The following is a 17,937-nucleotide window of genomic DNA, read 5'->3' as shown; positions in this document are numbered from 1 at the left end:
TCATTCAGTTTCATAAGAAGTTTTTAACCCCCATCCGTGCGACTGAATTTCTTATGTTTTCGATACAGGCCGCTAAAGCATGATTAGACGAAAGGTTTATCAATCAATCGTTCTAGTAGGTAACTGTCATGCGTTATATGAGTTTTGGACTGTCACTGGTGTTGCATAACTTTTTAAAACATACGATCTGGCTAGCGTCCTCGCATTTGTCCTCTTGCACTCTTGTGGCTCTTCTGCAACAAAGCTGATCTCTATGTAATGGCAGCACGGGCAATGATTCAATGAGAGATTGTGAACCGCTCAACTCATAAATCCCCGTCGGTAGGGTTCAGGATCCGTACAAACAAGATCCCACGATCGAATTTCCGTCGCCGAACAGCGTTTGTCACAACAAGCCGACGATTTCTCCCGCGGGTGGTGTCAGTGTCACCGCGCGCATTGTTTGAAAAATGGCGACTGCAACGCCGGGCGCCGCTGAAAATCCGAAATTTAAATCGGCCAGCGCCGCGCGATTTTTCTTGCAGAGAAAAAAAAAGACAAAGGTAGCACAGAGCTTCATTAGGCACAGGGAACAGGAAAATGATAGGGAACGCTTGATCTGAGAGAAAAAGTATTGATATGACACACCCTATACAACGCATCTTTAAATTGCTTTTCCAGTTATGGCTGCAATTAGCACGGCGGCTAAAGTTTGGGCGTTTTACGGTAAGCTAAGCAAACTGTAGTCACTGAGCTGCGTGCTGTGCGACCGCTGAGCCGACGTGTCCGCCCCGGGCGCAGATTCACCACGAGATGGACATGTTCGGAGAGGACCGCTACAACGCGGACCGGCGGCTGCGCATCTCCATCCCGCAGATGTGGGCCGCCTTCCTGGCCGTCGTGGCCGGCTACTCGCTGCTCTTCTTCTACTTCGACAACAAGAAGATGTTTAGGCCCGTGGTGAGTGTGCCCAGACTGCGGCCCGTGGTGGGTGTACCCAGACTGTGGCCCGTGGTGGGTGTGCCCACTGCCCAGACTGTGGCCCGTGGTGGGTGTGCCCAGACTGTGGCCCGTGGTGGGTGTGCCCAGACTGTGGCCCGTGGTGGGTGTGCCCACTGCCCAGACTGTGGCCCGTGGTGACTGCCCAGACTGTGGCCCGTGGTGGGTGTGCCCAGACTGTGGCCCGTGGTGGGTGTGCCCAGACTGTGGCCCGTGGTGGGTGTGCCCAGACTGTGGCCCGTGGTGGGTGTGCCCAGACTGTGGCCCGTGGTGGGTGTGCCCAGACTGTGGCCCGTGGTGGGTGTGCCCAGACTGTGGCCCGTGGTGGGTGTGCCCAGACTGTGGCCCGTGGTGGGTGTGCCCAGACTGTGGCCCGTGGTGGGTGTGCCCAGACTGTGGCCCGTGGTGGGTGTGCCCAGACTGTGGCCCGTGGTGGGTGTGTCCATACTGTGGCCCGTGGTGGGTGTGCCCAGACTGTGGCCCGTGGTGGGTGTGCCCAGACTGTGGCCCGTGGTGGGTGTGCCCAGACTGTGGCCCGTGGTGGGTGTGCCCACTGCCCAGATTGTGGCCCGTGGTGGGTGTGCCCAGACTGTGGCCCGTGGTGGGTGTGCCCAGACTGTGGCCCGTGATGGGTGTGCCCAGACTGTGGTCAGTGGTGGGTGGCCATTGGCCAAGATCGCAATGACCACGCAGAAAGATTCACGGGGGGGGGGGCGGGCTGACCTCCGCCCATACAGCATACAGGGCGTCCCAAAAGTAACGTTATCATTTGTTTTGGTCACAGTTCCGAGAACATGCGATGGATAGAATTAGAAAAGATGTATGAAAGGATTATATATTCCCGACCGGGGCTGGGAAAATGCGTTTTATTCACCGAGGTTTTTGTGCGGAGGACCGAGTGCCGGTAGGCACGAGGTCCGTAGCAAAAACCGAGGTGAATAAAACTCACGGACGTATAAATAAACTGGACTGACGATCCCAATGGACCTCCTATGGAAGATAGTGAAGCCGACAAGGCGCCATTTTACGTTGCCAAAAACCCGTGCTCTGAAAGGTCATCGAACCATTACAATTGGAATTGCGTCTAAACGGATGATCGGATCGAGATGCTGGTGGTACCGTTCGATGGGTAATGCTTTGAGGCAGGTGATGATGCATGTCACAGGTCATTCGGTGTCACGTGGCGCGTGCCACGTGCCGACAAAGTCGGGAAGGGCAAAAACCTTTAAGCAACGCTCCAAATTAAACGGTGGGCGGCACAGGTGCCAAATTCACAGGTCACATGTCCCGGTGTTTGACCATTAACATATGGTATGCTCGGCAGCAGGGGGTGCGGAATGCACGCGCCAGGGGCGAAAAACATGTTTTGAGGATGCATCCTCCGATTCCGGAAAACCTTGACCTAGGCACACCAAATTTGGCACACTGACACTCCTGGACGAGCGCTTTAAGTCGCTGTGCAAATATATGTGCTGAGGTACACGGTGCACGTGCTGTGCACGTGCAAACCTTTTGATGTTGCACTCTGTGTCACACTGTCACATATACGGGCAGAGCGGGTAGCGCTAGCAAGCTCAAAGTGCCAAATTTACACAGGCCACCCAGAATGCATTCCAGCATAGTTATTGAGCATATCTATCTCCTGGTGGACCCCAAAGGTGCGCTCTGCACGTGCAAAAAATTATCCGCGCCGGGCGGTGGGATGCTTGGACACCCCATGTAGGTTTATGTAAATACCTCGAAAACGGCGTTGTGGAGCGCCGCCGTTTTTAGCACACCCTTTCATGAATCTTTTTCACACATGCTGCATAACTTTCAGACCCAGGTCACTCAACTCTCAAGGTTAGGTCACCAGGTTACGTCCAAGTGGCCTTACCTTAGGAAAAGTTATAATGCCCGTCATAGCTACACAGACTGAACAATCGGTCTAAAACGTTGGCGGCGATTACTAAGAGCACCATATAGGTATACGTAAAGAATCTTATCCATAGTAAAGTATCAATTATCCATAGTAAAGTAGCTTATCCATAGTAGGTGTCAACCACCACTGATGGCGTCGTAACATGTTACGAAGGCACTAAAACTATAATTTCTTAAATGTTAAACTGAATGCTTAATTCGAAATCAGCTCCAAAAACTGTTCTAGAAGCATGTAAAACTCGAAAAAGTGAATCAAGGTCATTAAAGGTCAGTGACCTTGACCTAATTTTCACGTGACCTTGACACCCACCATATTGCATGTGACCAACATCATATCACATGTTTGAACGCTTGAAACCACGAAAAGACAGCAAACGCGTGGCTAGTGCGCGCCGACGTACGCCGAATCACGATTCCGGCCAAACGTGGTCTCGTAATAATAACTTAAGTCAGATGCTGATTTACCGCTACTCAGTCAAGTTAGAGCCCTAATTCAATATACCCTGGTTAGAGCCATTTCTTCTTGGCCGCGGTCACTGGTCTAGGCCACCACATAGGGGAGAGTGGGGTAAGATGCCCAGGGTGGGAAAGACGCCCCGCCCCCTCTAGCGGCGAAACAAAGAATCGGACCTGGAAATGAATGTTCTTAGCGCAAAGCGGAAGCCTGCCTTGTTAACTGCACAAAAAATTGCGAAGCTCAGTTGGGCTTGAGGCTATCCTTCAAACAGCCCGTCAAATCATTTATTACATACTTGTGATGTAGACAAAAGCCGATCTGGGACTATTGAGAGTCCAGTACGGTCGGGTGCTCCCCATGCCGGTCTCTCGGCCCACATAGCGACTTTTTGGGCGGCATCTGACTCTGAGAGCCCTCACGACGGCCTCTGTGGGCCCCATTATTGGCTCCAGGGCCCCTCACGACATCCTTTGAGGGCTCCCACGTTGGCCCCACGGGCCGCGCTGGCATCGGAGGTCCCCACGATGGGCTCGAGGGCCCTCAAGCATCATGAAGACCTATAAGAGCCCCACAGTGGTCTCCGAACGCCACCACGGAGGCTTGTTTGGCCGCGCTGGACTATGATGGCCCTAACGATGACCTCTGAAGCCCTTACGACTACTTTTGAGGGCCCTTATGATGACGTTTGGTGTCTACTGCAGGCTCGAAGGGACTACTGATTCGTTCAGGTGATTCACGTGCCCATTTATGTCACTTATAGTGCAGGAGGCATCTTTCCCAACGTCAGGGGGCGTCTTTCCCACCCTGTGGGGTAAGATGTCCCCTTTCACCTCTTCAGGAAAATGCTTAATAGCAAAAAAAGTTATGATATTTCACGCACGAAAGTGTGATATTTTTGGAGAAAAATGATGTCGGCTTCCGTTGAAACTCCAAGTTTTTGCTTTCCCATCGTCATTTTCGAATAATATATGACATAGCAAAACCCTGGGCATCTTTCCCCACTCTCCCCTATTCGTATTACACCGCGCTTGCTCAATGCTCAGTTTGTTACGGAGCGAGCGAAGCGAGCGTAGTCTTTCCTTAGATTAACGGAAATTTCTGAGTATGAGCGGCCGGCCGGCCGGCCGTGGTCACGCTTTTGCGAGGCTTATATCTCAGCAACCACTTGACCGATTTACACGCGGTAATTTTTGTAGGGTAGCTTCATTCCTTCTACCAAGTATTGGACTATTCCTGATGCATGTGGGTGACCCCTTATGCACGTGCCACGTGCAAAAAGAAGAGGTGTCCGTTTTGTAATTGTTGCAATATCTCGGTAACTACTTGGCCGATTGCGCTGAAAGTTGGCATGTAGGTAGGCACCCACTTGGCACTGCATATTCATGTGCCAGAGTTGGGGTGCTGCTGCGCGTGCGCACGTGCAGGGGTCGTTTCCAGATCTCGAGAACGGCTCGACCGAAATTTGGTACACAGTTAGGGACCGGTTAGTAGGGTGCCGTGCACAAGTCAGTTGGGACCCATTTTGCACGTGCGCACGTGCAGGGTGCCGCTTCCAGATCTCGAGAACGGCTGGGCCGATTGTGCCCAAATTTGGCACGTCGCTAGAGACCAGTTAGTAGGGTGCCGTGCACAAGTCAGTTGGAGGTACCCCCTCGCAATTTCGCACGTGCAAGGCCCACCCTCTCGCTCGCTCCGTTAGTCGCCCCAAAAGGCGTTATACTGGTATTGTAAAAGCACTGCGGCACAGCATAGATGCAGGCGCTCTGCTACTGCCATCTATGGGTGAAAGATGAAGATAATGGTTATTGCGGTACAGTATCACTACAGGCGCAAACATTATCTTCATTATCTTCATCTTTCACCCATAGATGGCAGTAGCAGAGCGCCTGCATCTATGCAGTGCCGCAGTGCTTTTACAATACGAACTGAGCATTGAGCAAGCGCGGTGTAATACGATTATTACGGAGCGAGCGAAGCGAGCGTAGTCTTTCCTTAGATTAACGGAAATTTCTGAGTATGAGCGGCCGGCCGGCCGGCCGGCCGTGGTCACGATTCTACTGTTAGGGCCAAGTAAAGCTGCATATACCACGACACGGTGTATTGTGCTTCCAGCGACCGAATACCAAGCACGGACACGGCGACCCGCCGACAGACCCAGTCTGGTCACGGTCGCGCCCTTATATAACCACGGCACAGAGCGCATGCGCGATGACCGCGCGGCGGTCAGGCGGCTCGCCGGCCGGACGGCCGGGCCGCCGACCCCGCCCTGTTCCACGGCCCCACACGGCCGGTGCGCGGTCACAATATCCCAACACTCCTCCCCCCATAAAAGAAACGTTTCCACTTGGTCAAGTAACAAAGAAACGCGACACACTACGCGACCGGAACGCGACCAGAAATACAAACTGATTCAGACACTGGTGATGCACATCGAGAGCATCCGAGGCCTAGGATTGAAAACGATCTGGGGGGAGCGACACTCTGCCAGACCTGGTCACATACGCGCCCCGCACAGATGTACCCCCATCCCCCACCTGATCTCGGGCCCGCCGGCAGAGGTAGTACAACGCCAGCGGATCCGGTCCAGTCTCCTCGGACCCCGTCTGCTTCCTGGGACGCGTTTCTGTGGCTGTGTCCGATGCGTCGTCCCTCCGGGTGCTTCCAGACGTTTCCTGTTTGTGGGACTCCCGTTCCACAGCTGGCTTTAGCTGGTTGAAGTGCAGGGCCTTTTCCTTGCCCTTGTCGTCACGGACGAGGTACGTTACTCCTCTCTCTCCTCCGAGGCGGCCGATGATGGTGCCCGGGCCTTTGTAGTACAGTCCCAGCTTCGGCTTCCCGCCGACCGAGACCCTATTATCCCGAATCCATACCCGGTCACCAGCCTCGAACCCTTTTCCGCTCGCGCGCTGGTTGAATCGGGTCGCAGCCTCCGTAGCACTAGCACGGGTTTTCCTGATAGTCGTCTGATAAGCCTCTGAAATGGCCTTTAGACGGTCTTCAAGGTAGCACCGGATATTTACCGCCCGATCCGGAGGGTTGATGACCGCATCGAGTGGCGTTTTCGGGTGGAATCCGTGCAGCAGAAAGAACGGGGAATATCCGGTGACGCTGTGCACAGAGGTGTTGTAAGCCATGCAGTACGCCTTGATGTCAGCGTCCCAGTTCGTTCCCTGAGGGTCAACGTATTTGGCGACCATGTCCTTGAGTGTTCTCATAAAACGCTCTACCATACCATCACTCTCGGGGTGATAGGGCGTTGTACGCGTTTTCTGGATGCCCAGTCGCTTGCACATGCACTGGAACAACGCAGACTCAAATTGGCCTCCTTGGTCCGAGTGAATCCTGTCTGGCACCCCCATGTCGTAAACCCAATCCAACAGCACCGTGGTTACGGTTTCGGCATCCTGCCGTCTGACTGGGTACACTCGGACGTATTTAGAAAAGTAGTCCATGATGACTACTGCATATCGGTTGCCATTCTCCGACACCGGCATCTCAGTGATGTCAATCGCAATTCTGCGGAACGGCTGACTCGTGACCTCCGTCACCAGAGGAGCCCGTTTCTTCGGTGCAGGGCGATGGCGCCGTTGGCAAAGGTCACACGTGCTGCAGTACCGACGGATGTCAGCGAACATGCCGGGCCAGAGGAAGCGCTGTCGCACTCTTTCCGTTGTTCGACTCCGTCCCAAGTGTGCGGACGTCGGATGGTCATGGGCGAGCGTCATGATCCTTGATCGCATCGAATCGGGGACCAGGGCCCGGAAGCCCCACTTCGTCCTCATGCCGAGGACGCCCTCCCGCACTTCGAGCTGCGTCCAGCTCCCACGCAGTAGCTCCCACTCGGCGAGAGGGTGATCGTGCGGTGGTTCCTGACTGCCCAGACAGGCGTTCCGCATGACACTGAGGACCTCGTCCTCTTGTTGCGCCGTCTGCAACTCCGATTGTCCTGGTGCTTCAGTGATTAGGCGTCCCGCCTGGTCACCCTTCGCACTAGGTGGCGCAGTAGGCAGTGCGCAGACTTGGTCAAGTTCTGCTGCGCCTCGAATCTTCCCCCCACATTCTTCCTCTTCACCAGAAGCAGGTTCTTGGGCTCTTGTAGCTGCGGTATGCACGGGTGCTTGACCGGTTTCGGCGGGACAAGACTTTCTGCGCTTACCCGTCCAGATATTGCCGTTGACTGGTCGCTGCCGGGACATCGCATCGGCATTGCCGTGATCACGGCCCGGCCGGACAACCACCCGGAACTGGTAAGAGCTCAGCTCGATGGCCCACCGGCCACGTCTTCCCGTCCCGTCACGTTCCACATTGATGGACTCCGGTACACCCGTGAGTGGTTTGTGATCGGTCACGACTTCGAATTCTGCTCCAACTGTGTACTGGTTGAATCGCCGGATGGCGTGGACGATGGCCCAGAGTTCTTTATCATATGTTGGCCATCTGCGCTGTTGTTTTGTCAGCACCTTACTGTCGTAGGCGATGACTCTCTCCGTGTCACCCACCCGCTCCGCGAGCACTGAACCGACTGCAGAGTCGGATGCATCCGTGTACAAGACGAATGTACCACGGAACGTAGGGAGGGCTAACACTGGAGGTGCAGTCAGCGCCTGCTTCAGACTCTCAAAAGCTGCTTCAGCTTCCGGCGTCCACGTCAGGTGGTCACCCACCACCTTGGCTTCCCTCAGCGGCTTCGTGAGATCCATGTATTGTGGGACAAAACGGCTGTAATATCCGCACAATCCGAGGAAGCTCTTCATGCCCTCTTCCGTCTTCGGTGGAGCCCAGTCGAGTATCTTCTGGATGTTATGTGGGTCCGGTAGGAGTCCCTCCTTTGCGACCCGGTGACCGAGGAACGTAACTTCGCGTTTTGCGAGGCGGCACTTTTCTGGTTTGAGCTTCAGCTTCGCCGACCTCACTCGCTTGAACACATCACGGAGCGTTGTGATGTGCTCGTCCTCGGATCTGCTTGATATGATGATGTCACCAAGGTAGACTAAACAGCGTTTCGAGTCCAGACCTGCAAGCACCAGTTCCATGAGTCGCTGGAATGTGGCTCCAGCATTTTTGAGACCCATGGCCATCACCCTGAACTGATGGAGTCCTTTGCCCGTGGAGAACGCCGTCTTTTCTCGGTCCTCTGTGGCCAGCGGGACCTGCCAGTAACCGGTCGCCATGTCGAGCGTCGTGTACCACGTCGCCCCCGCTAGGGTATCCAACGCCTCGTCGACCCTCGGCAGAGGATGCGCACATCCGCGAGTTCGGCTGTTGATCGCGCGGAGATCGACGCAGAAGCGGAAACTTCCATATTTCTTTCTGGCCAGGACGACTGGGGAGCACCAAGGACTTGTACTCTCTTCAATTATTCCATCTTTCATCATCTGCGTCTTCTGCATCTCGACTTGCTCGCGGAGTTTAACTGGTACCCGCCGTGGTCTCTGCTTCACGGGAGCCTCCTCCCCTGTGTCGATGTGGTGTTCGAGCAAATCTGTCTTGCCGATATCACCCGCATACTGACTGAAGATGTCTGCATATTCGCCGAGAATGGTTCTGAGCTTCTCCTTTCCTTCCGCTGAGAAGTCAGATCCGTCCACATCAAGTACTTCTGTCACCGTCGTATTCTGACGCCTTTCTGTTCTGCAGCTCACATCATCAACGTCATCATCATCACTGTCCTCAACGCCTCCGTCTGCAGCCAGGCACAACTTGTACTCGCAGTCCTTCTCGTTTGTAGCATCATAAAATGTCCCTAGGTCACTGCCTCTGAGAACACGGACTTCTTCAGACCCAACATTTGTCAAAATGATCGAGACGCACCCGTCGTCGTCTGCAACGACCAGAGCCCTTGGAGTCAGGAGTCCCTCCCGCTCCGCTACGGTTGATGGCTCGAATATCCCGGCTGCACCCATTTCATCACTCTGCACGCCGTCCACTCTCTCCAGCTTACCGGCTACCACGCTCTCTGACCGTGCTGGAATGACGACGTTCGACAGTAATCGCACTCGCGCACGTCTTGGTCGAACCTGCTCCCGGCTCGGCAGGGGAACGCTCATGGTTCCAATCTTGAATGAGCCAGCGTCGTTGTCAATGACCGTGCGATGCATGCACGTGAAGTCGCGACCTAGTATCACGTCGTACACGAGGTCGTCTGCCACGGTCACTACCGGGCATCGGAAGCTGACTCCATCAATGCATAATGAGAGGTTTTCCAACTCACCAACTACCTGGAGGGAGGTACCTCCCGCTCCGATTGCATTGCGCGCGCTCGGGCTGAGCCGGATTGCTCTGAGTGCTGGGTTCCCCTCATAAAATCCTCTTCGCATCATGGTGAAGTCGGCACCAGTGTCCACCAGCGCCCATGTCGGAGCGCCGTGAATGACGACCCGAACGGCCGACGCCGTGAGTGGGGACGCTTTCGAGAGGACTGGGACCTGTCCCACGGCTCCAGTCCGGCTCAGTTTTCCTGATGCGCACTGGCGCCCCGCCGGGGATCAGCAGCTCTTGTCTCGGAGTGGCCTCCGCCAGTGCTGCCACCCTGGAAGTATTGGCACCCCGCCATCCAGTGGCCCTGCTGCCCACAACATAAGCAGAGCGGCAGCGCGCGCCCATCCCTTGTCGACGGCAATGAAATCGGGCAGTGTCGCTTGAGGTGACCCAATTCTCCACAGCCGAAGCATCTGACGCTAGGTGAACCACGGCTACGCTCGGGGCAGTCTCGCTGAAAATGACCCGGCTGCTCGCAGTGGTAGCACCGGGGAAGTCGGCGAGACTTATGCGTGGTTCACACCGGGTCCGTAATGACGCCGTAACCGTTACGGACGTAATGAGCTAGAGATTTCTCAAGATTCCCCAAGCATTGTGACTTTTGTAGACGAAGTTGAAATGTGGCAACCAGTCGCCGTAAACTGGCAGCGTCCACCGTACTCGTTACGGAACGTAACAGAAGTTGGGAAAATTGAACTTTTCGGCTCGACCGGCCGCCGTAATGACTTTTATCGACATTTATCTCCAAAACGGTTTGACTGTTTGATGAGCGGTCTTCTTTGGGGAGGGGCTGCATCCTTTCTACCCTGAACTGTGCTATTGATATCACTCATGAGTGCCTGTTACAGCACGTGTCACGTGCGACGAGAGAGGTTCCAAAAGAGCTGGTCATACCATAACTCGGGAACGGCTGAATGGAAACGGTTCAATATTTGTTTGTTGTTTTGGCTGGGTGCACACTACACATCCCGTGACCTTAGGACGATTTCGAATTGCCTCAGCGCGTGCGCACGTGCGCACCCCTTTTTCACATCTCGGGATTGGCTGTGCCAATCGCGCCCATATTTGGTATGCTGAATGACATCATGTTTATATGCAAGTTGCACAGGTTGACAAAAGCATTGATCTGCACGTGCGCACGTGCGTGCCCCTTTTTCATATCTGAGGATCGGCTGGGCCGATCGCGTTCATATTTGGTGTGCTGAATGACACCATGTACATATGAAGATTGAACAGATCGGCAAAGGCATTGGTCTGCACGTGCGCGCGTGCGTACCCCTTTTTGGCATCTTGGGATCGGCTGGGCCGATAACGCTCATATTAAGTATGCTGAATGACACCAAGTTTATTTGCAGATTGCACAGGTCAGCGAAAGCATTGATCTGCACGTGCGCACGTGCGCACCCCTTTTTCATATCTGTGGATCGGCTGGGTCGAAAGTGCTTATATCCAAGTATGCTGAATGATAACATGCTTATATGTAGAATTCACAAGTCGGCAAAGGTATTGATCGGCACGTGCGCACGTGCGCACCCCTTTTTCATATCTCGGGATCGGCTGGGCCGATAGCGCTCACATTTGGACTTTGGTATGCTGAATGACACCACGCATATAAAGTATGCAGATGGCAAAGGTCGGCGAGAGTATTGGTCGGCACATGCGCACGTGCCCACCCTTTCTCACATGTTGCGATTGATTGGGCTGGTCTGGGTAGCGGGTAGCGGTCTGCTCGTGTGCAAGTGCGGACCTTTCTACTTGAAAAAATCGTATCTCTCGCGACTGATTTTTAGGCATTATTTCATGTAGGTATGCCTTCAGTATGTCACAACCTACTTTGTATCTCTTGAGTGACGTACCTACATAAAATTCATGTTCCGTAATTACATTTCACTCGTTTATTTAAAGATAACATTTCCTTCGTAGGCCTAGCCTAGCCCTAATCATGTAGGTATGTTACAGGTCAAGTTCAAAGTCCACAAAATAAATTCCAATAGGTACATAGATTCTCGTGCCACGTCTTTTATGCAGTTCTGAGTCAACTTCGCTGCCCATATTGCCCCTGCTAGACTTGATGCTTGGACGGACACTGCACCGCCTCTTCGCAAGCCAATTGAGCAAACTGTACGATGCGTACGTTGATCTTGCCCATGGATAGCAGCGATTCACGAGTGTAGAAAATGAACTTCAGCGTTGACCAGCATAGGGATGTTTTCTTGTTTATGCCAAAAAAGGATAAAAGATTATCTGTATAGTATCATGCCCACAATTGTAGTTAATTAACAATGATATGCCTCCATACAATTATAAACCACTATGCAAAAGTGATAGGAATAAATTTAAAAAGAAGAGAGCAAAACCAATTAAAATTCTGACGCACCGATATTAAGAAACAGCTCTTAGCTTTAGCCCATTTTTCGATTGTTTATAAGCAAAATAGTTTTGGCGCACTTGATTCGAAGGACGGCGCTCAACATGGCAATTCCCGGTGCACACCGAATCCGTAACGAATACGGCGTTACGTCGCCCAAAAATCAAACTACGCATGCGCGTTGCATTGTGCCCTCCACTTTCAAGATATTATTTAATCGCCGACGTATTCATTACGGCACGTAACGGTCATTACGGATCCGGTGTGAACCACGCATTACTCGCATCAGTTGTCGTCTTCGGCGCCATTGTGATGGCCGATATCGACTCGTGTAGCCCGCGAATATGATCTTCGATGGCTGTGAGCCGGTTGTTGTCCGTCACAGTCTTTTCGGCTTGACCCACGGCTGCTTCACCCCCGACCGGGCGGACCGCCCCGATGACGTCGACCTCGCAATTTCGCACCGCCTTGATTGTCTTCTTCGTCTCCTCGAATTCTTTACTAACGCGTACCGCGTCAGCCAGAGTGGATACGTTTTGGTTGATTAACCTCTCTTGCAATTGCGTGTCACGGAGGCCACAGATGAATCGGCCGCACTGGAATCCCTCCATAGCGCTGTGGTCGCTGGGCAGAGCCGGCTGGGCTAGTCCACTCAACTCTCTGATCCTGGCTGAGAAGTCTTCCACAGACTCTGAAGGTGACTGGCAAACTCGGTTGAGCTCGGCATGAGCCTGCAACGTGCTTATTTGCCGACCGAAACGACTTTTTAGTGCTTCAACCACCCTGCCGTAGTCCTTCCGTGACTCTTCGGTGAGTGACGCGAATGTGTCCAGTGCGACTCCGTCCAAAAGACCCACCATAGCCGCCAGCCGGTCCCCGGCTTTCATACTCGCCGTCTGAGCTTCGAATCGGCAGAACCATTTTTGCCACCCTTCACCCGACTCGCCACTAAACTTAGAAGCTCTAGAAAGGAAAAGGGCAGATAAATCCATAGTTTGTTATACTGAACTCTACAGGAGAGAACCTCTCATCACCCAAAGTCTCTACTCACCGGCTCCGTTCACTTTTTCCACCGTGAGCTTGCGTAGGCCGTCACAGAACTCTCACAGCAATCTTCTTTCTTAAAAACTCATATGCAGCCCATTTACGTTATTGGTCCTACCGACCGCGCCAAAATATGTTAGGGCCAAGTAAAGCTGCATATACCACGACACGGTGTATTGTGCTTCCAGCGACCGAATACCAAGCACGGACACGGCGACCCGCCGACTGACCCAGTCTGGTCACGGTCGCGCCCTTATATAACCACGGCACAGAGCGCATGCGCGATGACCGCGCGGCGGTCAGGCGGCTCGCCGGCCGGACGGCCGGGCCGCCGACCCCGCCCTGTTCCACGGCCCCACACGGCCGGTGCGCGGTCACAATATCCCAACACTACGACGCTTATATCTCAGCAACCACTTGACCGATTTACACGCGGTAATTTTTGTAGGGTAGCTTCATTCCTTCTACCAAGTATTGGACTATTCCCGATGCATGTGGGTGACCCCGTATGCACGTGCCACGTGCAAAACGAAGATGTGTCACTTTTGTAATTGTTGCAATGTCTCGGTAACTACTTGGCCGATTGCGCTGAAAGTTGGCATGTAGGTAGGCACCCACTAGGGATTCCAGATCTCGAGAACGGCTGGACCGATGGCGCTCAAATCATGGTGTGTCAAAAGTGGAAATAGCCGCCCGGCTTTAGTTCGCCAGCCTTGTCAATAGATGGCAGTACCACAATATGGGCAGTGGATCGTGCGATTGACGTCAAATTTTCGTTATCTGCTAAGAATTGAATGGCGGATCTTTTCATGCAAGAATCATGTAAATCGGTCCACAACTTTTCTAGCAATAGAGATATGAAGTCAAACACCCTGCCAGAGCGGCGGCGCGCGGCCGGCGGCGGCCGTTACGCGCCGCCTGGGAGACTGGCGGCGCTGAACGGTTCCGACTTGGCACTGCACTAAAACCTGTTAACTGCTTGGAATGGTTATTATAGCAAAATTCTCATTCAAGTGAGGGATAACCAAGGGCAGGAAGTATGTATGCTTGTGTGCGTACTGTGTACTCCAAGAAACTGCATTAGCAGATACTCGCTAATATTAGATCCAGCCAAGCCCAAACGCATTCCAGGGGATGTGTTCCTGATGGGTCAACAATATTTATCGTTCGAGGGCGGATACAGTTTTAACAATACAAAAAATATTTTTGCACAACTCTATTCCTTGAATAATTCTCTTCAACGCCTCATTCCTAGTTAAGCGAATTAGCCCACCCTGGTTGAATAAATAAGGCGATTTCGCCACAAGGTCGCGGAAAACCGACCGAAAACGGCCGCGCTCAGCGTTAATTTGGGCATGCAGACTCTTAAATACTCGCATTGGGCGGGTAGGGTTTCCCAGGTATTGGCTCCAAAACACCGTATTCGGCTCCCGAAATATTATTATTTGGTAACTCATGCAACTGAAAAGTGAGCAAGATGAATGCATGACGACACATTTGAATATAAATAATGTTTTTTATCCAGATGGAAGCAACTTATGGCCAATTGGGGGGTGGCCACTTTGCCCCGCGCATACCGTCCGAGACAAAAATATTCCAGCTTAGCTATAAGTGGGTAAAAAACATCAAAATTGGTAGAAAACATGTACGATAACCATGCAATGCATGGACAAGAACGCTTATCAAAAAATTCCAAACGATTATGGAATAACATAACATTTAAAAATTGTCAACATAGTTGGTAACCTGGCAAGAAATGCTTTTCCGTGTTTCACAGAACAATGGTGATGGGCCTGAAACCCCGGTCTGGCTCATTCGAACGACCGTGAAGAGAAGAATGATTGGAAACCATAAATTGGAACTGACGCCAGCTATGAAGGGCTAAAACGATGGGTGGCCGCTTTGCCCCGGGTGACCGCTTTACCCCACTCTCCCCTACATCAAAATTTCAATGTCTGCCAAAGCTACACCGAGTGACCGATCACTTTGAAAATTTCAGAGATTAATAATAGCAACATTATGTACAAAATGTATATCTTCGAACTTCGATATCGATGACCTAAAGTCAGGTCAATTTTGCGACCTCCTCATTAAAGTCAATGGGAGAAATTTGAGTCGCCTTATTTAGACGGAAGTCATTATAAACACTCTAAAACCCTGAATTGCTAGTAGCTTTGTCACACTGAACATGAAAATGGCACCCTTGACCCCTTGACCTGAGATGACCCCTGAGGTCATCTCAGGTCATTAGAGCTTAACTAGGAACGAGGCGGGTCACTTGGACGTATTCGGGAGCCGAATAGGCTACGGTGTTTTGGAGCCAATACCTGGGAAACCCTACCCGCCCAATGCGAGTTTTCAAGAGTCTGCATGCCCAAATTAACGTTGAGCGCGGCCGTTTTCGGTCGGTTTTCCCCGACCTTGTGGCGAAATCGCCTTATTTATTCAACCAGGGTGGGCTAATTCGCTTAACTAGGAATGAGGCGTTGAAGAGAATTGTTCAAGGAATTGAGCTGTGCAAAAATATTTTTTGTATTGTTAAAACTGTATCCGCCCTCGAACGATAAATATTGTTGACCCATGAGAAACACATCACCTGGAATGCGTTTTGACTTGGCTGGATCTAATATTAGCGAGTATCTGCTAATGCAGTTTCTTGGCTTACATAGTACGCACACAAGCATACATACTTCCTGCCCTTCGTTATTCCTCAATTGAATGAAAATTTTACTATAATAACTATTCCAAGCAGTTAACAGGTTTTAGTGCAGTGCCAATTCGGAACCGTTCAGCGCCGCCAGTCTCCCAGGCGGCGCGTAACGGCCGCCGCGCCGCCGCTCTGGCAGGGTGTTTGATTTCATATCTCTGTTGCTAGAAAAGTTGCGGACTGATTTACTTGATTCTTGCATGAAAAGATCAGCCATTCAATTCTTAGCAGATAACGAAAATTTGACGTCAATTGCACGATCCGCTGCCCATACTGTGGTACTGCCATCTATTGACAAGGCTGGCGAACTAAAGCTGGGCGGCTATTTCCTCTTTTGACACACCATGATAGTTATGTTTGGATCGACGATACGGATCGACTAAAATACAACTTGACCCTTACCGGTCAGGCCCCTTGACCTGAGGTCAAATTTTCAAGTTGACCTTTCCAGGTCAAGTGATAGTTCATTTGACGCGTCTTGACAAGAGGAACACGATGCTGGTAAAAGAAAGTTCGTGCAAGGTTTGAGTCAAAAGTTATTGCAGAAAAACGGTTTTCGAAAAAATCGGCTTTTTGGCACTTTTGTCCCCTGCAGCCGCAGGGGCGGCGCCACGAATTTTTGACTGTGGAGTGCTATGGTGAAAAGGGCCCATGCATATTGAAAGGAGCCCATGGTGAAAAGGGCCCTTGCAAAGTGAAAAGGGCCCATAGGTACATTTATCATGGCGTAAATATTAATTAACACTCGCCGGGCCACGGGGGTTGATGCAACCCCTAAGTTTTTCGCGAATAACGTAAAATCACGCCGCCAAAGTTGGCATACCTTGGCACCTTCCCTGAAAAGTTCAGGTCTGTGGCATTTCAGGTCAGGTCACCAGGTCCGGCACCTGGTCAAAATGGCACTGAAAATGAGCTAGTTTGTCAATGAAATCTAGAGTTGCTCATCGATTTGATTCAAACTGGCAAGGTATGCTAGGCTCACCGAGCTGTATAATCTACCGCCAGGTTTTCCAAGTTCGGGTGACCTGAGGTCATCCAGAGGCTGGATATATTTTTTTTTTTTTTACTTTCCACCCTGTACTTTGCACTTAAACAAAAGTAATTCTTAAAAGTAATTCCTGCGCATAAAAGTAATTCTTATGCGCGGGAAACTGCGAAATTTTGATGATTTCGGACGTTCTGGTATAAGTGAATGTCCTAAACGATCGTGTTCGCCTGTCTTTGGATCCCCCAGTGCCAGGTCGTGGTGTGTGTGTGTGTGTGTGCCCAGGACGAGTCCCCATTGCTGAGTGTCCGCGGATCATAATAGGTGTGTGCCTTGGGGGAGGGCTCCCAGAGCTGAGTCCACGACTTATCATAGATGTGCCCGAGAGGGGGGAGGGCGGGGCTCGTTAGCCCCCGGTGAAGCCACCAATAGTCCCGAGGTCCAGGTGAGGCTGCCCCAGCGGTGCTCTACGCACCCCGGCCCCTATTCCAGGCGAACTTTACACCTGAGGGGCTGTTTCCGATGGCCTTTACACCTCGACCTCTGTTTCAGATGCCGCGGCAGTACGTGCGCGACGGACCGCACTACTCCTTCCAACTAAAAGAATGAGTGCTGCTGACCTGTGCTGAGCGCGGCTGATGTCCGACACGAGTGATGCTAATACATGGCCGGTAGTGAGAATCGTCTGCTGCTGTGCGTCTTCCGCGTTGGATCGAGTTGGTCAGACTGTTAACTCTGTTAGTGACAGTGGGTTTTCTTAATCAGTCTTCAGGTTTCACCATTATCAATTATTCAGATCAGTTTTTAAGTACGCTTTCGACATCGGAAGACAACACAACAACTAGCCGTTACGGTCCAAGGGAGGACATCGACACAAGTGGCGCCACCCTAGCGGCGAAACTAGAAACTATTGATCGTGATCTAGTCATGTAACCTTGACCCGCTCCTGAGGTCGGGGCCACGTGAAACTCAGTCCGTCGGCGACCACTTCCATACGAATATTCAAGTTTGTACCAAATCTGTATGTTGACGAACATTATGAAATGTCCATTTTAGATAAGCTTTCGAAAAACGTTAAATACTGCGCAAAATGACACTAAAATGTAAAATTATGGGCTAATCTGCCATCAATCACATCATCGCATTTTTTTGTCGAATAGAGGCCAGTTATAAAAAAAAAAATGCCAGGCGGCCGCCGAAATAAAATATCCAGCCGAAAA

At 51.9% G+C, this 17,937-nt stretch overlaps 1 protein-coding gene across 8 annotated transcripts in view; it reads left to right on the top strand.

Annotated features, from left to right (window-relative positions):
- LOC122388486 (NADH dehydrogenase [ubiquinone] 1 beta subcomplex subunit 8, mitochondrial-like) overlaps positions 1-17,398 on the top strand; it is a 146,905-nt gene extending 129,507 nt beyond the window's left edge. For all 8 annotated transcript variants that reach the window (XM_043379625.1, XM_043379626.1, XM_043379628.1 and 5 more), the window contains exons 4-5: positions 781-939; positions 17,270-17,398. In XM_043379625.1, the coding sequence (XP_043235560.1) occupies positions 781-939; positions 17,270-17,326 (216 nt within the window). In that variant the 3' untranslated portion in view covers positions 17,327-17,398. The remainder of the gene's footprint in view (positions 1-780; positions 940-17,269) is intronic.
- Positions 17,399-17,937: the final 539 nt, after the last annotated feature.

The sequence above is a fragment of the Amphibalanus amphitrite genome, unplaced genomic scaffold (genome assembly GCF_019059575.1).
Source record: "Amphibalanus amphitrite isolate SeventyFive unplaced genomic scaffold, NRLGWU_Aamphi_draft 000324F_arrow, whole genome shotgun sequence".
Classification (NCBI taxonomy): domain Eukaryota; kingdom Metazoa; phylum Arthropoda; class Thecostraca; order Balanomorpha; family Balanidae; genus Amphibalanus; species Amphibalanus amphitrite.
This window is presented reverse-complemented; position numbering and strand designations above follow the sequence as displayed.